Raw genomic sequence first — 26,260 nt, 5'->3', positions numbered from 1 at the left:
AGCTCTGGGAGTCAGAGCCCTGGGTTTGAAGCCTGTCTTTGCCACTTGCTCTGTGCTCTGTTTTCTCTCTGGTAAAATGGAAATCTTGATAGGTAACCTGTTAGTGTATCGGGAGGGGAGCAATAATACATACAGACAGTGAACATTCAACAAAATATAGCTTTTTAAAATATATTATTTGTTGAACACATATTACTCACCAGGAAACTTACTAGACACATGAAACAGAGAGAGAAAACATGGTGCTTGCAGAGGCTTTAGGCATTAGTAATGATTCCTTACATAGTAAGGACACTAGGCCAGTCATATATGCTATAATTATTTTCCCCCAATTTGCTTTAAAATTGTTTTGTTTATATTTTAAATTTTCTGAAGATTTTGCTTTATAGAGTGCAACCTATTGGACTGAAAGAAAAAATTCCATTTGGCTACATGACTGAAGAGTCATCATTTTTAAAGACATATTCCTGACAATACTGGTCTGTGATACTGACTTGTATCCATTTCTGTTTTAATTACTTACCTTTTAAACTGCCTGTTGTAAAAATGGATTGTTATTCTTTGAAAAGACCAGGGGGGAGAAATATGTATCTGTGGGTTTTATCCTACTTAGTTGCTTCAATTTTAATGCAGACAATAAAAGGCAATTCTTTTGACTCAATCATGTAAGTGTGGAAACTTTGACAGAATATTTTGCACAAGGGCTAAAGGTCAGGACCTCCCTGAGGAAGGTGAAATCATGTCATCTCTCCATTAGCCACCCCACCCCCAATAGCCTTTATCTGACATTCCTTCTCCTTGTGCTCATCTTTTCCAGAGGGACAGTGGAACCATTTATGAAAGGGAGATAAAAATATAGTAGAAGAATCATCATGGATCCACCCAACCCTTCCTCCGTCCATTACTCTGATTTCTTAAAAGCTTTTTCAGGAACTTGACCTGCAAGAGAAAAGCAGTAGAAACCTGCTAAGGAAGCAGTCTCCATGTTAGTCTGTCCTGAGCTAGAATACATTTTCACCAGAGGTCAGACCCAGACTGAGAGGTCTTATTTTCCAGGATTGACTGTGGACAATGACGGTTTCCCCCTTGTCTTGCTGACCATCCAGGCTCTCAGTGCTGGTATGGATCACCATAAGCCACAGTTTGTCTTATAAACACGCTGCAAAGAGCAGAACCTCCAGCAGTCTGTGACAGGCTGCCCAGTGTGCCCCAAGGGCAAAGACAGGTTCCCTGCTCCATGGTAAGCCTGTGGGGGTGCAGGAATTCTCTCTTACCACCAACGCCCAGCCAGGCTCTCTGACTTCCTATGTGAAGAGGTGAGGAAACCCCTCTTCCCTGCCCCCGAGTTGAATATTAAGGACGTGTTAGGAGTCTGCCGTCTCTATCCCCGGATGATAGTGGAATAGGAAGGAGGCATCTCTGGAGTTGGTTTGAGCACATCTTGCAGAGAGTCAGATGGTAGGAGGCAGATCAGCACCAAGTGCACTCAGAACTCTATGCAGTTCTGTCTTTCCTTGATTGTGAGGTGGGGGCCATGCTAACATGACTGTATTCACTACCATCTTCCAAATGGAGGCAGTCACAGGGGAAGGTGTAAAGCAATCCTTTCTCATAGTTCCTCTCATTCACCACCCTCTCTCCCTAACTCTCCACCTCCCATGCAGTCCCATACAAGCTGGCCCAACCAGAGGGAGGCTAAAAGGAATGCATTTCCTAATATTTGCTTCAAACACCCTCCCCGCAACAACTACACTGAGCTCTAAATCTTTGTGATCCCACCCCAAATCTTGATGGTGGTCAGCAGTAGGGTACAGGCAGCAGTGGTAACCTTCAGACTACCATGTCAGGTTGACACTGTTAGTGGGAGCACCTACAAGCCTCGTCACATTTATGACACAAAACTGCTGCTGGCTGAGGTCAGAGGACCTCAGAATGTGTAGGTGTCAGGGTGACTGAGGAGGGATGATGCAGAAGCAGTCTTGAATAAACTTCTTAAAACTTCAGGAAGGAGAAATATCCATGTGATAGAAGTATGCATTCAACTCATTCTTCTTAACACATATATTTCTCAATAATAGAAGTAATGAAAGGATACCCTCTCCTTTTAGTGCATAGGTCAAAAATAGGAAGCCTCAAAAAAATGACTTGGTATTTAGGAGAAAAGTATTGAAGAAGAACAATATGTATACAGTAGGGAAAACATATATACACAATGTGATATATTTCTTTACAGACAATTCTCAGGGAAAATTTCTCATTGTGTTTGTTATTGTGGTTAAATACAGAGTAATAGCTCCTCTGTCTGTCTCTCTCCCCCAATTTGTCCTCCACAATTCTGCCTTTGATCTAAGCTCCCAGATCTAAAGCTTACATAGCCCCTGTGGCCCTACCTTGTCGCTTCTCTAGTCTTTCTTGTTTTCTCAATGCACAACCTATAGTATTTTTTAAAATTGTAAACAAATGGGGTACAACTTGTTTCTCTGTTTGTACATGAAGTAGAGGCATACCATTTGTGTCACAACCTATATTCTGCCCACTCCAAAGCATGGTTTTCCTGACTGACCAGGTTCGCCTCATCTCATCTCCCACTGTTGGTGAGATTAGTCCTTGCCATTCTGTTCTCTTTACATGGAAAACCCTTATCTGGTGAAATGCAATGTCTTTTTCAAGCCTCAGGTCTAGCATTGTCTTGCCTCCTTAAGAGGCTGTGGCACAAGCTTTAGGGAACCAGGAGCAACCCCATTCTGCTCTCATGAGCACCTTGGGCTGACCTTGTATTATCCTTTTTTGTCTCCACCATTAAACATCAAATCCGTTGAGGGCAGGGGTCTCGCCACTCATTCCCAGCATCCTTAGTACCTAACACAGTTCTGGAAATCCACATATATATATTGAATTAGTGGTCTTTAATAGCACCATCATTTTCTTTCTACACACCATGTACTTAGCTAGTGTTTTCCACAATTAAGGATGCTTATCACTTCCCATGCCTGGTACCTAGGAAACTTCCATGCTTATTAGCCAAGACCACCTTTAAACCCCATAACTGGAGAAGATTAAATATTGATAGCAGCACTCTGATCTCCCCCCAAAGGCAGAGAAGAGCTAAGACCAGCCTCGCCATCCTGTCATCACTGATGACACGTGCAGAATGACACAAACACACGGTTCTGGGTCTGAAAGGTCTTCCTCTGTAGACCTGGCATGGCAGGCTCACAAGAGAGGACATAAATTCACTTTGTCAGAGCAAACATCCCTCTTGGGGGACATCTGCTCAACCTCAAGGAGAGAGGAATGACCACAGCCTACAGGCAGCAGGAGATGAGTAATTTACTGCTGCTAGGCAATTAGTGTTGCTAGGAAAAAAAAATTGCTTTCATTTAAAATTCTCTTTAAACCATATGTATCATGGCTCATGGGATAATTTATGTATCATTAGAAACTAAGAAACATACATCACACTAATAAATTGTCTCCTCCATTCACCACAGCCAATAGCTCCCAGGGGTCTTTAAGAAGTCAGAGTTTTGCTGTCTGTATTATGTAAGGTGGTGTGGAATGTTCGTATGCTTCTCATTTGTTCCCTGTCTCTCTGGCAGGGACAGATGGCAAGAGAAACATTTGCCATCATTTTCACACACTGGTTTGCAGCAGCATTTGCTGTAAATGAGCCCATAGTAGAACAGCCATGAGTTCTACTTTTTCCCTCCCAAATTGAGAATTTGAGTGTGGGTTTTACTTTACTAATGTGGGTTTCCCATTGCTAATGAGCTCTTTTCTCTAAGATGCGGCATGTTTAACAATTCTACTGATTCCCATACACAGATAGGCCCTTCGGACTGAAAGTGAGGGCTTGAGAAGAGTTTGGAGAGAATGTTTGTAGGTCCAGTGTATAGACAGGTCCCAAAAGGCTCTGCTGTGCAAGGTCTGAGGTCCTATGGCAACTGGGCAAACACGCTTGGGGTTAGAAGTCAAGTCACCATAAACTGATTGTCTGTCAAGAGGAAATGATTAAATGGAAAGTCAGACAAAAAGACTGCTCATTGAAGGAGGTTGGGGAAAGGCGAAGGAGAACATCACAGCACCCAACCTGCCCAAATAATGTGGAAACTGATCAACATCACCAACCACAGAGGTTTAATCTCCATCTTGCCAAGAAAAGAAGCAACTCCACAACCACATATTTGTAAGGACATGACAAACGGTGTGCTCAAATGCCTGTTGACAAGTGATTCTGTGAAAAGACAAAGAGGCAGCCTAAATGTATACATAAAGGAGCCAGTCTGAAAGGGTGATATACCACTCTAGGATTCCCACTATATCATATTCTGAAAAAGGAAAAACCATGAAGACAGTAAAAAGATCAGTGGTCGCCAAGAGTTGGAGCAAGGAGGAGGGAGGAATGACGAGGCAGAGCAAGGGATTTTCAGGGCAGAGGAACCACTCTGTATGATACCGTAATGGTGAATATATGCTACCACACATTGGTGCAAATCCATGGAGTGGACACCACCAAAAGTGACCTCTAAAGTAATCTATGAACTTGGGGCGATGGAGTGTCAATGTAGGTTCATCAATGGGACTGTAATGAATGTACTATTCTGGTGTGGGATGTTGATAAGGGAGAGGTTGTGTATGTGTGGGAGTAGGGAGATACGGGAACTCTCTGTACTTTCCTCTCCATTTTGCTGTGAACCTAAAACTGCTCTAAAAAGTGAAGTCTAGTTTTCAAAAAAGCAATTCCAACTCAGGTTCACTCTTCCCTTTAATTAAATCTAGTCTTTCCTTAAAAGGCCATGCTTTAATTACTGAGTTATAAAATCATATCGCCTAGGTTCACCATCTGACTCCTCCACTGAAAAATGAACACATGGGGCCCTTGTTCAAAAAGCACTAAGAAGCCTGGAATGGTGGCACATGCTTGTTATGTTATCCCAGCAAGTCAAGAAGCTGAGGCAGGGGATTGCAAGTTTGAGGCCAGTCTTGATAACTTAGAGAGACCCTGTCTCAAAATAAAAAGTAAAAAGGGCTTGGGATGTGACTCAGGGGTAGAGAACCCCTGGGTTCAATCCTCAACACCACACACACACACACACACACACACGCGCGCGCGCGCACACACACACACTGCTAAGAATTTCAAGACTGTAATGACAGACCAGTAATCCAAACAGATGGTCCTTCAAGAATGCACAGGTCACACTGCCACAAGACCAGCCCTGCATATAATCAGTATCAAGAGATTGGAACATCTCAAGTGAGAAAAAAGGAAAGCTGAGCTGCTTAGCATTTGCTTAGACATATCAAATCACCAGATTCCTGTTCCTGTGCCAGTGGTTCACTGTCCTTCCTAAAGTGCCTAGGATCAGAAGACTGTGCTTTGGATTTAACTGTGAGGTTCCCTTCAACCTTTCAGGCAAGAGACACTTCAAGCATTCTTTACAGGTTGTGTAAGCTTCTATATATCTGTAGAGAAAGACTCAGTGTCTTTGGAAAACCGCTGAGATATTCAAACTCGGTATCAGGCAAAGCAAAATAAAAATTTCCCAAGTCACATGAAAATAAAGAAGGAACTGATTAGCAATAAAGTTTGTTCATCCAATGATACTGCAACATGCAGCTGTTATAGGAGAGTTGTTCAGATATATAAGATCATATCTATGAGCATTGCAGTACTTTATATTATTATCAGGAAACAAATCTGTGACCAAGAATGTAGTAACAGTTTATTGAACATACTTTGCTAATGACTTTAAGGCCCTTGCACATCAGTGCCGTGCTGAGCTATTTTTACAAGAAGGTCCTCAGGCATCAGAGGGTGACAGGCTATTTGCCCCTAGGTCAAAGGCTGGGCTCCTGTGACATTCATAAACCCAGGACTCCAAGGCTGGGCCTCTCCTGGTCTCTGCACACTGTTCTACCATTATTAGAGTATAGGTCCTCAGCAGGATCTGGTAGATGGTGACTGAAATCCCATGAAGAACTTTTCTTAAATACTATCCCTTACCCTTTTGCACTCACTACCTTGGATAGGTGCAGGATGAGAAGCAAGTTGACATATCTTTTCCATGTTCTACCAAGTCTGCTAAAGCAAGAGGATCCCCTATTAGAGGACTGAGGGTAAAGGACTGAGGGCTTGTGACAGCGTATACACCTCCAGGACCATTACCCTTCCATCAGGACAGCTGTGCCCCTGGTGCAGGGGCACGTGGGCTGCTTTTTCATGCTGCTCCTTCACAACTGAGTGTGAGCTTTTTAGGACTGAATTGTTCATTGTCTCCAGGACAGAGATGGATGAGGGAATTTTGCACTCATAAAATCCTTACTCAAACAAAATCCACCAAAAGTGTGTGGTAAGTTCATTAGGAAATAAAGATCTTTTTGACTGGCCCAGGTGAACAGATTTGTACACTCATAGACCCTGCAAAGAAAAAAATCACATTTTTTAAGAGCTAATATCCACTGAACACTTAGGAGTCATGCCCTGTTTTAGGTACTTCACATTTGATGCATGCAATTCTTTCAATTTCCATCTTACAGATAGGGAGATTGAGGCACAGTGTGATCTGTTCAAGGAGATACAGGAGGAGGAGAGTCCTGTCAGATGCATTGCAGAAGCAAAGCTCTTAATGCCTGTACTAGTCCATGAATGCATAAAACCTACTTACAAACATGGCAGAGAATTGAAAGAACAGCTTATGTTTCACATCAATGTCAGGTTTTGCATGAACGGTGTGACTTAAATGCCAATCCCTGTTTATTGAGATTTATCATCACTGAGAAGCAGAAAATGACTTGTCCACCAGGACCCCAAAGCTGCCACCTAAACTGAAATTCCAGGGTTGGGGAATGTAGCTCAGTGATAGAGTACTTGCCTTACATGCATGAGGCCCTGGGTTCCATCCCCAGAACCACACACACTCATGAAAATTGACTGGAACTTTAACCCAAGTCTGTCTTTTTTAAATTTTTTAATTTTTTTTTTCATTGTAGATGACACAATACCTTTATTTACTTTATTTATTTACTTTATGTGGTGCTGAGGATCAAACTCAGGGCCTCACATGTGCTAGGCAAGCTCTCTATCACTGAACCACAAGCCCAATCCCCAAGTCGGTCTTGATGGTTCTTCTCCCATACCAAGTCATTGAGCTCAAGATGCTACATTGGGCTTTGACTGTTTCACTGCAAGCCATGGAGGTAAATTCTACAAAAGAAGATTAGAGAATGAAGCCAATAAACAGAAAGGACATTACTCTTAACTTTTGTAATCAACTCCCCAAGTGGAAGCCTAGAAGAACAGGGAAAATGGTTTGTCCCAGATTTATCTATTAGCAGAGTTATGAGACAACATTGTTCAATAAAATCAGATAATACAGCTGGTAAAGCAACAACTGTTGAAAACTACTAAAAAGGGACAAAACAATGTTTCCATAGATGCAGGGTAACCTTGAAAAAAGATTTTTCCTCCTGAAAGTGCTTTGTCCAGCTGAAGGGAAAAAGAAATAAAAGGAAACATGAAAGCCAATAAAAGACTAACATGAGTCGGGAAGACCATCATTAATCTTCTATTCAAATGGCAGTCACAGCTGCAGACTATGTGAGAGGTGGTTCCACTCAGATACAAAACTAAGTATATGAGGTTACTCTCAGAAGTTAACAAGGGACCTAATTATGTACCTGATTATGGAATCAGGCAAATGATCTCAGAACCATCAGTTGAAAATTAAAGTTAACTCTTGACATTTTCATAAAAAATTGACCAAAATGATAATTTTATCAAAGTGTTTTGTGTGTAGACATGAGTTCCTTACTCTTGTATGAACTTCAGTGGTATGAACTGGATGATCTTCCCTGGCTAGATTTGGTGTGGCACAGGAAGAGCAGGGAAAGGAGAGAGGGAAGGGCAGGGCTTGGGGGAGAGAGGCATGACTGAGGCCCAGAAAAGAGGGACACCCCTGGGATGAGGGTCCTGCTCAACTCAAATTCTAGTCTTCACGATAAAATTAAAAATAGTTGACCCCTGAGATAGCTCACGTATGAAATAAATCTATGCATGAAGATCTTAACCTCTCAAGTTATTATCATGAATATTTATTGAATCACTTCTATATCCTAGCCTCTGTAGCTCCTTCCCTGCTTTTCATAAAATGAGAACTCTCTTTCATAGATGAGGTGGTTCATAGAAATGTGACCTGAATATTTTACTAGGTAGATGTTAAAAGATATTACATTTTAATAAACAATAATAGTGCAATATGGTACAATAAAAATAAATTTATTTAAGGAAAAATATACCATATTTCCTTAACAAAGCTAAGTCTCCACCACAGTGGAGAGCAGGGTTAAAATAAGCGGCAGTTTACTGCCACAAGTCATGGGTGTACAATCAGGAATTAGCACAAGTGACGAGGTATCCACATGTTCTGTTTCCAGTTCATCCCACTGTTATGCCAAACATCAATATAAAACATTCTGAAGAAGAAAACTTGTGGGAAAATAGATCAAGAACTGTCTACTGCAGGTCTTTTTGTTGAATGGAGTGTCATCTTTATATGGTTTAATAGTTCTCCAGCGTGGAGTCTTACTTTGGCATTGCAACCAACAACATTTCTGTGCAGACCACGAATCAACAGATGTCTCTGAAACTAATAATACAAATCCAATATAACCAATAATACAAATCCTTATCTGCCAATAAACACGCACCTTTAAATACATGACTTTCAACATCATTGTTTTGTATACTCTAAAATCTGATTTTTTTTCCATTCCAATATCATCATGTCATAAATTAAGAGATAAGTAGAGAATTTCATTATCACTGCTTAATTGCACTGATGCCCCATAGCAGCCTGTGGTCTATTCTTCATCATCCAACTTTTTATAAAATGTTTGAAACTTCGGTCATGGTCAGCCAGCTGACAATCACTCTTCTTTCCCAATTCACAATTAAATAAGACAATCCTTTAGGAATCACTGATCCAGGACAATCTGGAGTCCTTTTGCATTGCTGCTGGATAAAGAGGCCCGACACTTAGTTCTTTAGCAGAAGAATTTCAGTTAATAAGTATCAGGTGGTCATCGCTTCCTTTCCTGTAACAGAAAGGGGGAAGAGGAAGAGAAAAGAGCAATGATTCAAAAATCTTTACAAAGAAACAGGATGTTTTAGTCAGCTTTTTCATTGCTGTGACTAAAAGGATCTGACCAGAACAATGATAGGAGGAAAAGCTGATTTGAGAGCTCACAGTTTCAGAGGTCTTAGTCCATAGGAGGCCAGCTCCATTCCCTAGGGCTCCAGGTGAGGCTGAACAGCAAGGCAGGAGAGGGTGGTGGAGGGAAGGAGCTCACATCATGGTGATCAGGAAGCAGAGAGAGACTCCACTTACCAGATACAAATATACACCCAAAGCCACGCTCAATTTCCACCCCCTCCAGCCACACGCTACCACTTCAGTTACTACTCAGTTAATCTCTACCAGGGGATTGAATGACTGATTGATTTAAGACTCTTACAACCCAATCATTTCATCTCTGAAACTTCTTACACTGTCTCACACATGAGCTTTTGTGGGACACCACATCCAAAACATAACACAGGAATACTCTATATTCTAGGCACACACAGGTTATGCGAGTGAACTAGGTAAGAATAAAACAGATTAAGAAGGGCAATTTAAATTATTTGAGATCTGAGAAGACATTTGCAGAAACAAACTGTGAGCAACTGTCCATCTCTTAGGACCGCCCTTTCCCCTTCTCTAACAAAGCATTATCAATGGCTCAAAGGCTGGCTTCCCTCCTTCACTGCAGAAGAGGCAAGTTTAACTCACATAGCCAAGCATCTCTCCAAAGAGCCATGCCACTTTATTCCTGGAAGAGGTTTCAGAGACCATCTGGCTCACCCAGATGACTCACCTTCTTGCCAGTGGAGAACCAAGAAGTTGAGAAGAGGACACAGAAAGAACTTGATTAGTGGCAGGCCCCCAAACAAAAACCCAGGTGTTCCGATGATCAGGCTAGGAGCTCTGTCAACAATTCAAAGAAGGATCAATGTGTGAGGGTTCGTTGAACTGCACTGTTGAAAAGGATTGCCCACAGCCACATTCTGGCAGAGGCAGAGTTGGGATGGAAGGATGTGGACTGTAATGTGAACTTGGTGCCAATCTCTGCAGTCCCTCTGTTCCCTGGGTTGCCTCAATGAGAGCCTTCTCCATCATTCACTATCCATTTACAGCCTTCCTCAACTTCATTCGTTCTTCTGTTTCTAGCTTTTAAGCATACTGGGGCATAATTTTATTACTGATGGAGTCAAAGCTGTCACTGGTTCTCAAAGCCTCCTGAAAATTCACTTCCTCCCATCAGGCCCTGTGGCCTTCACTTACTCTCTGCAGGGTTCATCCAATGCCATGGGATCCAGATTCCAGTGCTACAGGTCTAGCTGACTTCACTCACAGTCACATTTTGGGCAAACATGGTGACAGCTTCTTTGGTTTTGTTTGATATCCTCTTTTATCAAAGCTTTCCATCATCCTAGTTCTGCTCTCGAGTTTCTTGATGAATTCTCTTGTTTCCTTAAATGCTTTCATTTCTGTAATGGGTACACCCTCCTTCATACCAAGCATCTGCCAAACAACCCTTAGCAGTGGTCTGCTCGGTTTGCTCCCTTCTCCTCACCTGTCACACCCAGTCTTGGCAATAAAAGCTCCAGTCCAGCCTTTAAACCTTTCATTATTCTATATGGCTGCACAAGAAAACATTTAATAGCCTCCTAGGGCTCTTTATGATGCAAACCAAGGTCCAAACTGTAAACACAATAGACCCATCAGTCATTTTTTTCAGGATTCACAACTATGTTTCCCAGTAAATTTTTCCCCCTTACATTTAACAACATAATAGAAAAGAGCAACTCTGAAACTCTCTCCTTACCCAGGCCAACTCCCAGGAGGCAGTAGCCTATTAAGAAAATTATTTTCCCTTTCTCTCAGCTTCCACAGCAACAATCTAATGCTCAGAGAGGATGAATGTGATTTTTGAAGACTCAACTCTTCTTAGAAGACCTCATTTCATATTTACCAGACATTCTTTAGATATGCTCAATCATATTCAAATCCCAAGATGCGGTATGAATTGATTAACAGAAAAATCCATCCTGAGGTTTTAAGTGGCAATTATCTTCTCCCATCTTCCTTAGGAATTTGATTTAGAGAATCCTTCTCAAAAAACATGGGTAGGGTATACTTTAAGCTAAAACCTCCCACTCCTGACTTCTCATGAAAACACACATGGGACCATTTCAGAAAACTGTCCTTCTTTGACGCCCATTCTAGTCCCAAACCACAGTGTGGTATCCTTTGTCCACTGAGGTCGAGGCCATTTTCCTGAGTCCACATGACAGCAAGCAAAGCACAGCTCTCCAGTGAAGAGCTGCCTCTACAGGTTTACTGCTCTGCTCAAGGTTATTTGCACCATAAACTATAAGAAGGGAAAATGCCTTTGACATTCCCAGAGCTCCACCTCCAAAATCCAGGTTTGGATTTTGACCTTTTGCTGTGGCCACTTGAAAGTTCTGCCTCTTGGCTTTAGGGATCAAATGCATGCCTTTCTGTAAATAATTCATGATATCCCTAAGAGATTGCAATCACATCATGTAGCTTTCTACACAACCCTGTTTTGCAAGAAATATTTCCTTTCAAAAGCCAATTTGGGGAGGAAAGAAAGGAAGGATGAAATATCTCCCACAACAAACTGATTCCAGAGTGTAGTGCTAAGCTTGGAGCAGTCCTTTTCTAAGCCAATGGAGTAGCTCATCTCTGAATTGTGGAGATTGAACACAGTACTGACCTCCTCAGACAGCAGACGCAGGACAGGAAGGCCGAGGACTCTTTCTGAGACTCCTCTTTGTTGCTACATTCCTTCAGGAATTCCTGCAGATCTGTTTCAGGAAATCCATTCTGCTGGTATTTCTTTAAAAAAGCACACAATACTGTTACCCTCTTGATAGAGCATGAGAAATTGTTCCCTTTACCAACAAACCAAATTCACTTTTGCTAAAATAAAAGCCTCCCACAGTGCAAGCTCAGATCCAAGAAGTGATATTAGCAATGATGAATTAATCTGTCAGCCCCAGAATAGTCAAGCCAGGGCCACCATGGGAACAGAGAACAATCTAAAGGAAAATTCCAGAAAAAAAGCCAGGGAGAGTGAGGGAGGGAAATAGTCAAAAGTCTAAAGCTAGAATGCTAATTACAAGACTATATAAGATCTCCCACTCCACACCTGCCAAGGTAGAATCTGCCTGGAAAATTGACCACTAAGACAGAAGAAAGTAGATTTTTCCAAGCAGAAACAAAGAACTAGGATTAGGATCCCTTGCTCTCACACTTGGTGGGGTCATCCACCTCAACAAGAGGCTTGCCCATGAACAGGGACACTACCACTCAAGGACACAAACCTCCACAGAAAGAGTATGCAGCTCTTCTCCCTGTTGCTAGAGTTAGTCACCATTCCAACCTGGACACTAATTCCCACTAAGTCAATACCTGACTTTCCTCTGAGTTAGTCTGGGGAAGGGTTAAGCAGAGGACAGCCTCTGAAGGTGCTGACATGATACCCAGTGTTGTTCAGGCACTTGCCCTAAAGGGGTCTTCCAAGCACAGCCATCTGCTGTGGAGCTGCCAGCACCTGGGGAGGCCAACTTGCCTCAAGCTATGAACCAATGAAATAGGCCCAGTCTGAAAGGACACAGTACACATCAGAAGGTCTAAGGTGAACAGACAAAAACTCTTCACCTTCGTGAGTTAAAGGAGACCTGCACCATGCAAATAGCCAAATCATCCAGTATAAGGTCTGGCAATATCTGGACAGTGGTCAGGGTGGTAATCAGTTCTCATCCTTGAAATCTCAACACCTAAGTTCCAGGTAGCCACGCAGGCAGGTGTGTCCATCAGTGCCTAGAGAGCTGCCTGCTACTGGACTCACCTCTTTTCCCATTTCCTTTTCCATCACAACTACAAACCAACACACCAGGTCTGGGTAACAGGGTCTTTCTCCTAAAGGCATATTCAAAATTATTTCCAGCATCTAAAAGTGTATTTTCTATAGATCCTCAAAATCTAAATAAAATTCTATTTTAAGTAAAATATATTTTCCTATATTCCAATCTATATAGAATTTGCAGTGGTTATTTTTTGCAGCAAATATCAATAATTACTTACCTTAATGGTGTCATAAGAATCTGTAATAAGTGCAATAAACAGGCTGAGAATCATGTATATAAAAAGGCTAATGAAGGAATACAAGTACAGACGGCTGAACAGCCACACCAAGATACTCTTCTGCTGGATTTGAGCAAAGGTTGCAAACATGTCATCACCGTTGACAAGGGAAAACAGGCACTCAGCGACTGTGTTCAGGTTTTCAAACTGCAGGGGGAAACAGATCAGCTTCTGAGATAAAGTAGGCTGCAGAGCAGAGAGGTGCCCACTGGTTTTCTTCAAGCTGCTTTTGTCATTAGTAGAAGTAACATGCTCATTTTAAGACAGAACACCACAAGAACTAGAAAAACATTACTCAACACCCACTCCATTACTTTCTGAGATGATCTCTTGACGTTTCCTTTGGCTTTTTACCATGTGTTTTGTATACGTTCATGATCACTTCATCTAATAAATTTGGATCCTGGTTTTTTTTCTATTTAATAAAGCATCTTCTTAGTCACACTTAGAGAGCGCTTGTTATCTAACAGGCCATTTCTTGGATGTGCCAAATTTAACTACTTCCCAGTCACTGGATGTTCCAGGTTTGCTATTGTAAAGAACAATGTAATGAGCACATCTATGCACGATGTTTTCTCCTGTTACTGGGTCTAAGCTGTTAGTATTTTAAGGCTGCAACCTGATAAACTGCTTTCTAAAGAACTATGGTGGTTGGACACTAAAACCAGCAACATATGTAAGAGGCTAGGACATAATACAGGATGAAAAAGTTTTGCTAAGTGCATGATTTCCCATTCTAATCATGGGTCCAGGTAATTTAGCACATTAAAAATTAAAGGCTGCCAAGAGGCAGTAAGTATTGAAGGAGGAATAACTAAATACGGCTAATCCAAGGACTCCCCACTACCAGGTAGACAGGCCACACAGCCAGAATGTATGATAAAGCCCTGTGGCACAGCAGGGGTGGGCTATACATGGTAAATGACCCTCAGATCAGGACCAGGACCAAAGAATGAGTAGCTCCCCAGTGAGAGGACAGGGGAAAGGCATGCTCAGTGACTATGGGGAAGAATGGCACTGAGCCTCAGGAGCAGGGGCAAGAGAGGGATGTCTGTATCACACTGCACAGGGCCTCCTTGGACCCTCTGCACACTTCAGGCTTAATCCAGTCTGTAAATGCAAGTAAAAGAAATTCAAACCAGAGGAGAAACATGGTCTCCATTTCTCAAAGTAACCAATAGCACACAGAAGATCTAGAACAGGAAGAGTCCAGGGCAGGATGCCAGTCAGAGGCTATGGAAGTCTAAGCAAGATGGGAGAGCCCCTGACCAGAGACGGGGAAGGTGTATCTGGGGCAAGGCTGATGGAAGGGATGATTCAAGGGCTCACGTTTAGACAAGGTGAGTCTGAGGTGCCCCATGGAAATATCCATGCTAGGTAGTCTAGTTGAAGGTGTGCACCTGGAGTTGAGGAGCCCAGGGGGAACACCATGGGACCTTGGAACCTCCTTGTCAGCCATCTGGATTTGAATAGTTGACAAACTTTGCCACATTCACTAAGAACAAACAGCAGAGCTTAATGGGCTTGTCTCTAGGGTCAGAGGATTAAACATTAGATACCTGTGAAAAGCTTCTATCAAAAGAATAATAATGACCAGGAACATAAAAGACAATATAGATTTTTTTTTTTTTTTTTTTTCTGGTGCTGAACCTGAACCCAAGGCCTGGCATATGCAAGGCAAGTGCTCTGCCACTGAGCTACATCCCCAGAACAATAGAGTTTTAAGAAACAGATGAACCAAGTTCCGGTACTTCTGCCCTTGGGGGCAAGGGCCTGCATGGCCAATAAGTCAGTGTGGTTTTGGGGGTTCACAAGCCCTTGATGAATGTCTGGTACATCTTCACTTGGGAGTTGGGCTAGTACTTCACATGCAACAAAATAAACCTCCTACCACCCTAACCAGGAAAAAGGGACATTCCTTCCAAACTTCCCAATTTCTGACATTGAATCCAATCTCCTACCAAAGGATCATTTTCTTCAAAATAGACAACTACTTAATACTATGTGTGGAATTGATCTTCCTTCCCTTCAATCTTCTAAGGTCTGTTCTTCCAAGACAATTTCTCTGATCCACCCTTTTAACTCTACTCTGATAGCAACATTTATAACTGTATTATTACAGGAACCTCCAAGGAAGTGTCTTTCACTCCAACCTCTTCACCTTCCAGTCCAAGTTGTAGTGAAACATCAACTTCATAGAAGATGACTTTCAGGTCATTTCTCTTGCTTAAGGTTAGACAAAGTCTGGATGCAAAGTGAAAACCCAACCAAGAAGTCTGGAGTAAGTTCCTCCTTCATGAGGTCTCACTGCCTCCCTTCATGTCAATATTACCGTCCTCTGCATGCCTCCTCCCACAGCACCAGGCCCATTTCTATGTCCTCCTGGGATTTATTCTCTTCATCTCATGTACTTTCCTTCAGGTCAAAGTTCAAGGACTAATTCAAAGTCTACTTCAGGACCTCCTGCCCTGGCAGTTTCAGGCCTTTGCTCTCTGTATCAGCAAGACTACAGAGCAAACTGTGAATGGTCTTTAAATGTTTTTATGCACACTTCTTTCTACTCCCATTAATAAACACTAGGTCTTACACTTCTTGTCCCATGGCTAGATTGGGCAGGGTGAAGTTGCTGGCCATAGCAGAGGGTACCCCAAAGAAAATCACACACATATTTTTGCTAAACAAACAACTTTGAGAAACTGAAGACCTGTAGGGAACATCCAGGATAGCAATGCACTTAATATGCAGATTATTTCACAGTAAGACAGGCAATTCCTAGTGTAAATATTTTCCTCTTGTCCACTAGTCTTAAGCAGGTGAAGTGTGAGCTGGTTCTAGAGACGTCAGTAACAACTCTGGCAGCCCGGCATTCCTCAATGTTTCCTTAAGAATCTGGTCAATTCCTTTCTTAAGTTGCAAAAACCCCTAACAATTTGTGCTTTAGGTTTCAGAACTGTAAATAGCTAATTGGTCAGTACCTATCATATTAATTTCTCAGTTTTCTATGTAGTTATTTAATTTCAGTCTAGACACAATGTCTGTCTCAACATTAATATTATTCATAACCATTATTCCTCTCCCTTCTATGAACACCTAAGAATTATTTTAGCCCATCAAAAAATTAAAACAGAGACCAAATAAATTGGTGAATTCACTGTCATTTCTGTTATAAGAATTGGCTATAAATCAGAGTCAGTTTCACTGACCAAATTCCACAGAAATGAGCTTAAAATACACACAAAGTAACATCATAATGTGTTTGCCATTAGATGGACCACATTTAGAGGGCATTGTTTTGTTTTTGTTTTTATTGGGGGGCACTGTACCAGGGATTGAATCCAGGGGTGCTTACCCACTGAGCCACATCCCCAGCGCTTTATGCATTTTATTGAAAGACAGGGTCTTGTTCAGTTGGTTAGGGCCTTGCTAAGTTGCTCAGGCTGGCTTTGAACTCAGGATCTTCCTGCCTCAGCCTCCCAAGCCACTGGGATTAGAGGTGTACACCACTGTGCCTGACTGGTTTTGATTCAAGAGAGCTTTAAGACCCTGGAAAGTAGGTACTGCTACCTCTTTCAACAAAAATTTTTGGGCACCTGCCACCTGTCCTGAGGCTGGACACAGGGAACAGAGAACAAGTCATAGTCCCTGCCTCCCAAGAGCTTAGTCTAGAAGAAACTGACAAAGTCTGGCACACTGCAGACATTTAATAAACATTAAATGGGTATTTCCATAAAAAGTCCCCGTAGTTTCTACAGGATCACACTGAGAACTCAAACATTCATTTCATAAATGATAATTTTGTGATTGCTCCAAAAAGAACTTTCAATTAAATACAAACATAACTTTCAATAGCTCATGTTGGAGAAGGATATAAAAATTTGTTTCAAGAGCTGAAGACCAGAATCTCATGCAACATGTAGATAATATGTTTTAACTAACTAGCTTTTCTTTTGAATAAGAGGCACTTGGCTAAAACATGAGGCCTTGGGAGCATGAAGGTATAATTATCAGGTCTGCAGAATTATATTCAAGACATCAGCAAAGTCCAATAATTTTCAATGCCTTGGTCTTTTCATTTGTAAGATGTGAACGATGCAAGACTATTATTTATCCCTCAAAGTAAAAAAAAAAAAAAAAAAAAGTCCCTGGAAATATAAAAGCCACATTAGTGTGATGTTTAATAATTCAAGATGAGGTCTGGAAGAACATCAACAGTCTTTAGCTCTCTGTGCCCAGACATTTTGAAAAGGCCTGGTGCCAAAGTCCATTAGTGCTAGAAATGAATATTGGCAGGACACTTTTTGTACCTCTGCTCCCCTTCAGCTGAACCAGTGAAATTAGATGTCTAACAGGAAGACAGGAAGTTGAAATGTCTTGAGACTCCAGCTACCAAACAGTAGCATCAAATTATAATTTTCCTGATATCTCCTCTTTAGAGTTATTTACTTGTTTTGAAGAAAGAATTAGCTTTAACCCTTAAGGTTACTGTGATTTTAAAATAGTAGAAAATACTTTCTGTGATGCTCAGCTCTTCAGGGTTTTGGGTAACACTGAAGATCCTCTGATTCAATGGCTATTGGAAGAATCTGAAAAGTCTGACACTTTGGATTAATTTAGGAGTGATGGTACAGGGAGCAGTAAAAATTTTCAAACTTCAGATTAAAAGTAGCAGCAATATGGAGCAGAAAAGCACAAAATTTCAGAACCTGACTTGTGCATCTACTGAATTAACTAAACTAAATGTTCCCAGTCATCAGCCTGACTACAGATAAGAAAGGGATGCTATAAACAGACCTACTGGGAAACTTGAGGGTCACCCTTCATGCCTGTATTCCCCAAGAGGGACATAGAAGCTGACATGAAGTGAGAAAGGTGTGTACAGGTATTATGTCCAAAATGGTAGCCACCTGCCACATTGTGACTCTTGAGCACCTAATATGTAGCTTGTCTTAATTGAGATGTGCAATGAGGACAAAATAGACACTAGATTTCAAAGACTTAGTATGAAAAAAAAGGAAAGTGAAATATCTTAATATTTAGCATTGCTTACATGCTAAAATAATATTTTGCTATACTAGATTTAATGAAATAAAATTAATTTCTTCTTTATTTTTTGGTGTGCTACTGGAATATTTTGAAGTGTACACATGACTCCCATTTGTCATTTGTGTCACATTTTTATTGGCTAGTGCTGGCCAAGAGCATCCCAATTTCACCTAGACCCCTTGAAAGGACAAAACTTGACATATGGAAATGAGGTTCATCAAGCAAATAATTTTCCACTAAGTGATCTTAACACATATCAAGAGAGTAAGACTGATTCCTGTGACTTTTCTCTCACTGTTGATCTAGAAGTACCACCTTGTTCTTTGGGTCAAACTAAATCCTCTTTTATAATGGTCTGTTTTAGATAATACCAAGAAAAGCCCTACAGGCACCAGTCAAAGCCTTTGTACTGAGGTCAGGCACATCAGGGTTTGAATCCATTCCCTCTCTGGGTAACCCCAGAAAAATTTAATATATTAGGGTTTCTATTTTCTATAAAAGGATACTATTTCCCCACAGAGAAGGGGAAGGGAGGTACTAGAGTTTTGATCTGAATTGTTCTTGGAAGACCCAGGTGCTAAAGGTCAGATTGCTAGCCTGTGCACTACTGGGAGGAGGTGAAACTTTTAAGCAGTGGGGCCAAGTGGGAGGCAGGTAGGTCATCAGGGATGGGTCACTGAAGAGGTTGCTGGGACCCCAGACCGTTCCTGTCTCCTTTCCTTCCTGGCTGCCATGAGAACAGACCTCCTCTGCCATGCATCCTGCCATGATGCCTTGCCACAGGCCCAAAGCAATAGGGTCAAGTGACCGTGAACTGAAACCTCTGAAGCTGAATTAAAATAAACCTTTTTCTCTTTTAAAGTTGATTCTCTCAGTATTTTTTGGTAGTGACAGAAAGCTAACTTATGAGGGTTAGCACAGTAAGGCAGATAAAGAACTTGGATACCAGGCCTAACCAAAAACACTTGAAAATGGTAACCATTTAGTAAAATTCAAGTGACATTTAGTAAAATTCAAGTGACATTAATTGAGCACCTTCCAGAATAATGATGGGGTAGGTAAGACAGGAGTGGGGAAACAAAGGAAATGGGACCCTTTGTCCTGAGGTGGTAGGGCCAATGGATCAAAGTCAAATCCTCAGGCTCAGTATCTAATCCACACAGTACAACACTGCCCTCTAGTGACAAAGAGAAGGAGATGTTCTCAGAGCATGAGGAAAGTAAGGAAGGAAAAATATAAATTTTCCTGGGTATGAAGACAATGAGTTCTCCAGATCAGAGATATATCAGAGAACAATTTTTACTCATGAGTCACCCTCAAAGCAGTGACATGTAATTGGAAAAGCAATAAGATTATCAAGATTTATTATTAACCCAGAAGTTGTCTCTTTGCTAATTACACAGTATCTCAAATAGGAAAAATAGTAATTCCCTTTGCATATAGTGTGACATTTAGAAAGGAAAGCCTGGGTATACCATGTTACTAGGTTTTATTTTGGTAGGATAACAAAAAAGGTTTGAGCTTCAAGGATAACTTTCTCTTTGTGAACAGTCTACAAACCAGAATTTATCACATATTTTGTTTAATGCAGTTAATTGCGGTCAAAACTTAGGGTTGTACTGTTACACAAACTTGGAAGCAATCCTTTGCATTTTGGCCTCTTTTTCCCTGCAGAGCACCTGAGGATACCAGTACCTGGGGGGAGTGGTTTGTGGGGATGAAATAAGAGAGAACACAGAAATGCTCAGCGTAGTGCCCAACACACAGACAGCAAGTGTTACCTGCAGAGATTCCAGCCATGGGCTCGTGGAAGAAAAACTTAAGATATGATAACTCCTTTTACTTCTGTGGTTTGAAAACAAGACCAAACTTACCTAGTTCATTTACTGATGTATCAAATTTGTCAGTTTAAAGCAACAATATCTTAGCATAGCTTGGACATTTCTGAGTTCATGATGCTGACTGAAGCTCAGTAATAGTTTGAAACTCAGATGCTGGTCTTTAATACAAAAAGATGGTGTGTGCTTTCATTTCCATCAGAAATGAAATGGCCCTCCAGGGAATCTTTACCACCTTCACTCTCCTTAACTAGTGCAGATGAAAACCCTAATACTTTAAAGTGGAATGATTTTGTAATAATTTTTCTCACTTTTTATTTTTACTACAGTGATCTTGTGCCCAAACATGTCTCACGTAATGATCAGTTGGGTGAACATGTGACCCCTGAAGCCCACTGCAGACAACTAGGACACACAATCTCCAGACTTTTGCAGTTCTTGTTTCAGTATCCTAAAGTCACTGCAATTTCCCCAAAAGGAAAAGAGATACAAAACCAAGACAAAGATACCTACTTAATGACATCACAGGCGCATGTTGGGGAAGGTGCGCGCTTAGAAGGCAAGTACTACAAACCCATTATAAAGGTCCCAAGTGCCTGAGGCGCAGAGGGAAGAGTGAGTGCTACATACCTTCTCATGATATGGGCCCAAAACAATCCAGCCACAGAAGGTGTAACCCAGATAGATCATGCCAGCACAGGCACAGAATCGGAGAACTTTTGGCAGCGAGGCTTGCATTGTTAAAATGAGCACCTGAAAAAAATAAATTAACAGAATGGGGGAAGTAAAAAAGTAGCTATGGAACCCAAAGAAGAAATGAGTCCCAACCACAGTGATTCTTCCAGCATCAAATGCTTACGTTATATGCTTGGAAATAGCCCAGGTATCTGATGACACCAACCCAAACGAAGAGCGTAGATGTCCCAAGCAAAATGCTGCACAGGTCATAATTTGTGAGATTCTAAGGAATGAAAAAAATGCAGTAAATCATTGACCTCACTTTTAGTGACTGGAAAGAATCTTCTATCTGTCTCCTTATAGGTGCTACTAAAGTTTTTGAAAGAATGCAAAAAATAGACAGAGTTCCAAATGTTTGTTTCTTGTTTCCTTTTAGTATTTCAATTGGTTGAACTGATTTTTTTCAAATATCCTAAAATAGAAATTGCATTTACCACGAATCTAGGTATTAAAGAATATAAACTGATGGTGTTTATTAAATATCAAACAATGCAGCTACTTGTGATAGCAAACTCCAACATCTGCTAATCCTACTCTCAAGGAATTCCAGGTCTAGTGGAGGAGAAAAGCACATACTTGTGATTCTAATACAGTATATTAAGGGTAATGAGAGAGACAGTGTCCCGCTTGTCGAAGATGGCTTCTCTTGGTAGTGACCCCAGAACAGAGTTGTACCTGCAGGACAGGCTGGAGAAAGCTCCACAGGCAAATGAATGAAGGTCAAACAGACAATGCCCAGAACCAGAGAGTTATCCTGAATGGGAGTGGGAGGAGAGCCAGGGAAAGAGATAGCAGGATGACAAAGACCTTGGAGGTCAGCTGAGGGGAGCCACTTCCTAAAGTAGGTCCTGGGAGGTAGAAAGGAGGGTAACAGCAAGATGGGCACTTCTCAGAAAATTGCTCTGACAGCAGGATAGATGGATCTGGAGTTAATAAGGCTGAAGATGGGAAACCAGAATGGAGGCTGCTGGGACAGTCCAGGTCAGAGGAGAACAGCCTGAAGAAGCCAACAGGATGGAGAAGATGGGCACTGTGGTGGTGGGAGGCCAGGCTGGTGGGAACCACCAACAGTATAGCATGGAAGGCAGAAGAACTGGGTGAAGGAGGAGTCAGCTCTCCTCCTAGTTATGAGATCAACTAATTTCTGCAATGTAATTCAATCTCCTAGTTATGAGATCAACTAATTTCTGCAATGTTTCAGTTACTAGTAAACCTGCAAGTATTCCTGCCTTATCCTCATCTGTCAGGGCACCCAATCGTCATGGGTTATTACCACCAGCTCTTGATGCATGTTCAGGAGAAATAACTGGTTTATGGCTTAGTTGCTCCTACAATAAATGGATGGATGGATGGATGGATGGATGGTTGGATAGGTGGATGAATGAATGAGGCCCAAACAACCAATCTTCTCAAACTTCAGTTACTATTCTGAAGATGCCACCAAATTTCCTGGAGGATAGTCATAGGAATATCAGTAGCCACACACACCAGGTTCCTCACTCTCTTCATGAGGAATAGAGAGAGAGGAGGCCTCACTTTTATGGGTGTGAGAGTAAAAGAGGAGTAAACCAGTCTCCATAGAGATCTTATGTCTTAAAATGCCTGATGTCATCCAGAAGAATATAAAGAACATAACATTTGAAATGGGTTGTCCTCACCTTTGCTTTGATTTCCATTTTTAATATGGATCCAATGATTGTCATTAGGTCGCTGATAATCACCAGGACATACCACCCATTGATGAACTCCCACTGGTCAGTGTCACACACACGTCGCTGGTACTTCTCCAGGAAGAAGTTTAGAAATCTCTATAGCAAACATTTAAAAAAGCATTCCTTAATCACATTGCCCTCTGGAAGCAGAAGACAGGTGCAAAACAGTGTTTTTGCCTGTAAAATGACATAGGGTACTTCCCAACTCGAGGGCGCCTTTCCACATTGGGGATCAGGGCACACATTCTTCCTCATCATCTACCCCAGCTATAAGTAAGCTTTTGAGTGGCTGCTAAATTAACTCAAACATTAAATACACATGCTCTGGCTCCAGAAGAGTCTTGTCAAAATAGCTAGCACATAGTATGTTCCAAATACTTTGATTATCAACTCACTCAAGCCAAGGACAACCCTAGGGATTAGGTACTATGTCAGTTCTGTCTTCCAGATGAAGGATTTGAGGCCCAGGGAGATTGAGCCAGGAACTGAATCCAGTCAGGCTGACTCCAGAGTGCGTGTGCCCAGTGTCACCCCCTTGCTTTGGCAGAGACAGGACCTTAAACTTGGATTCAGAATATGAAGCGGATTAGAGGGCAGGTAAGAGAGATGGATGTTAACAAAATAAGTTGGCTGAGTCAAGATCAAGGAAAATGGAACAGACTCTTCACTTGCTCCACAAGAGGTAATTTCAATGATTTCCCATTTCTCCTGACCCCAGTAGGAATTTACACACATTCCACAAACCAGAATAAGATTGGTGGGGAGCTGGCGTAAGTATTCATAAGAGTCCTGAGGGTTAAAAAGGTAAAGTAAAAATCAGGGGAGAATTTTTAAACTATTTAAAAAACAGAAGAAAGAATTTTATGTTTCATTCTGACCCATATACCATGCTTCCCTGTCAAAAATGAACTCTTACTTCAAGACCAAGATGTATGAAGCTCACACATGCTATTACTCTGTTCTTAAGATCATGCCTAAATTTAAATTTTATTCTGGAAACACCCCAAAGTTTGAGAGTTCGCCTCTGTGCACCTGCACTTATTAGCTCAATCTCAAGCAGGATAATTATCTGAATCCCAACTGACATCTCCAGAACCTGTACTTCCTTCCCACACCTCGGGCTGGTTAGTGCCTCCAAGGGCCATTACTCAAAAGAATCTAAGTGAGTCAAGGGGCCCAAGTCAGGGAGACCCAATGTCAGCAGTCCACTGTTTGGACAAGCTGAGGGAGAGAGAAAGTGCAAACACATACTTACTTTTCGTAACCTGAGAGCAAGAACGACAGATCTGGTGCACAGGATGAGGGATGCCAGGCAAATCACAATGACAAATGCATCAAACAGCAGCACATACTGAGTGTTTTTCTGAACTGAAGAACAAAACAGAAGGCAAATGCTAAACACGTCTCACCTGAGAATAACTTCCAAGCAAAAGGGCAGTATGAACAGAAGTTCAAATGGAAACTTCTGTTCCTTGTTAGAACAAAATGGTGACTATCAGAAACGATCACACTGAAATCACTCAGAAGTCGGTCAGCGAGGCGAAACATCCCCTGGTGTGAAGAGTCATGCGTTTAAAAATACACTAAGTGCTAATAAATGCACTAAAATTAATTTATAAATATGTACTGTAGGACTGAATTCAAGAGAAGGTGATCCATTTGGGCTGCCATACCAAGTTGTTTCACACATCAAGTTTGCCATTAAGATGAGGAAAAATTAAAATGCCGCCATTGGAAACCTCATTTCTGTTTCTCAGAGTCACTGTGCACCTTCCCAGTGGACAGTGCTAATTTGATAAACATTTTATGCATGTACAAAAAAATAACTTCATGGACTGGAAGTGAGGAGGAAAGTGGTAATCAGATTTTTGTTCTGGAAATACACAGTGGGAGGAAGAATGTGCCAGAGGGAAATGAAACTGTACCCTGAGCTTCTCTCATTCCACATTCCAACCACTACCCTCTCCTTCCCTACCCTGCAGTTATACTGCTTTTCCTCCTTCCATCCTCTCACCTCAGGGACTTTGCACATCCTGTTCCCTCTGTCTGGGACAGCACCTCTTCCCCTACACACATATGCAGGTTATTCATTTTCAGTGTCAAGTTTCAGACTGAAAATCCCGCTTCTCAGAACAAAATTTCCTAAATTCTCAACTCTATTAGCCACTCCTAAATTCTTCCATAGCACACACACACATCCATGGCTCCTTTTATTCCTCTCTGCATGGTAGCCACTGATCTTATATCCTCAAAGAAGACACAGTGTAAAGCACAGGTACAGTATAAAATGGGAAAGGATTGTGGTCTCTGGAGTCTGGTAGCCTGAGTCTGAGTCTCACCTCTGTATTCAGAAGCTGTGGAGTCTCAGGAAAGTCACTAAGCCTGAGCCTCCATTTCCTCTGAGAAGTGTGTAGATTAAAATTAATAATAATAATAATAATAATAATAATAATAATAATAGTAAGAAGAAGAAGAAGAAAAAGTACGTCACAGGGCTATTATAAGGATTACACAAGTTCATCTATGAAAAGCACTCTGAAAAGCCCTAGGAAATAACAGGAACAAACACCATCTTATCATTCAGTGTCCATCTCCCCCAGCAATGACTGGCTCTGGCTCTGTGAGGCAGGGCCCCTGAGCAGTGCAAATATAGCACTTGGGCTTAGTATAATGCTTTAGCATGCTCCCAAATAAGTGAAGAGCTTCATGCAGAACATGAGAAGACCACTGAATGGTCTAAATTAGAACTTATGAAAATCAAAGCCAAGTCGGAGGCAGAGGGTCAAGAGAAGGCACAGAGTTGCGAAGCAGAGTCATGAGCTGGTCCCCAGGTGGACTTAGGGGAAAAGGACAAATAAGAATGACTACCAGTTTTCTGTCTTGGGTAAACTGAGTTCAGTCTGGACAATCAAGATAGGAAAGGATGACTCGGACAGGGGACAGGCAACCTTCAGAGGAGAGTCTAGGTCAGAGTCCTTCACAAGGACCTTCAGCAGAGGAGGCATTAATAGAAGGACCTGAGCACCCTCAGATTTAGTAATGCAAGGATGTGAGCAACACTGGACCAGTGTCTGAGGGCAAAGTGACTCATCCAGTGGGGCATGAGCACAACTGGCTAGTAAATGTGATTCACAGAGCAAATGATTCTACCTGGCTAAGTTTCGGGCACCTCTGCTACAAAACAGAGCAGCCAGCACCTGCTCCACAGGGCTGTCCTGTGAGCCAGGCACAACAACCTATGCAAAGTGAGTGCCTCGCACTGAATGCTCACAGCTGCCTTTAGCCATCTCATACTCAGGAAACTTAAGTTATCTTGAAATGTCATCTGACAGGTAGATAATAAGACAACATAGCTCTACCAAAACACAGACCTCCCCGACCCTTGGACCTATGGAATGGGGCAGAGGAAATGGGCAGTTCTTGGGAAGATGAGTCAGAAAAATCCTGTGAAAGGCAAAGACAGCTTCTGGTACCTTTTTTTCTGACCTATAACTAGAACAAAACCTGAGACTGCTTGGATGGAGCCTTATCTGCAGATAGGAAAATAAACAGACCTAGAAAGACACACCAGCCCTCCCAACAGAATCCAGCATTCTGTTTTTCCGTGAATTACTGAAAAGACAAGTCTAGCATGCTAAAGAGGAGTTTTATA

The 26,260-nt window shown here is 41.7% G+C and overlaps 1 protein-coding gene across 5 annotated transcripts in view; it reads right to left on the bottom strand.

Moving 5' to 3' along the window:
* Positions 1-8,257: 8,257 nt before the first annotated feature.
* Positions 8,258-26,260, bottom strand: part of Mcoln2 (mucolipin TRP cation channel 2) — a 62,819-nt gene continuing 44,816 nt past the window's right edge. For all 5 annotated transcript variants that reach the window (XM_047559018.1, XM_047559012.1, XM_047559025.1 and 2 more), the window contains 7 exons: positions 23,864-23,976; positions 22,555-22,704; positions 21,018-21,119; positions 20,789-20,911; positions 13,218-13,424; positions 11,845-11,966; positions 8,258-9,096 (listed from right to left, as the gene is read on the bottom strand). In XM_047559018.1, coding sequence (XP_047414974.1) covers positions 9,060-9,096; positions 11,845-11,966; positions 13,218-13,424; positions 20,789-20,911; positions 21,018-21,119; positions 22,555-22,704; positions 23,864-23,976 — 854 coding nt within the window. In that variant the 3' untranslated portion in view covers positions 8,258-9,059. The remainder of the gene's footprint in view (positions 9,097-11,844; positions 11,967-13,217; positions 13,425-20,788; positions 20,912-21,017; positions 21,120-22,554; positions 22,705-23,863; positions 23,977-26,260) is intronic.

This window comes from Sciurus carolinensis, chromosome 1, assembly GCF_902686445.1.
Source record: "Sciurus carolinensis chromosome 1, mSciCar1.2, whole genome shotgun sequence".
Lineage (NCBI taxonomy): Eukaryota > Metazoa > Chordata > Mammalia > Rodentia > Sciuridae > Sciurus > Sciurus carolinensis.
This window is presented reverse-complemented; position numbering and strand designations above follow the sequence as displayed.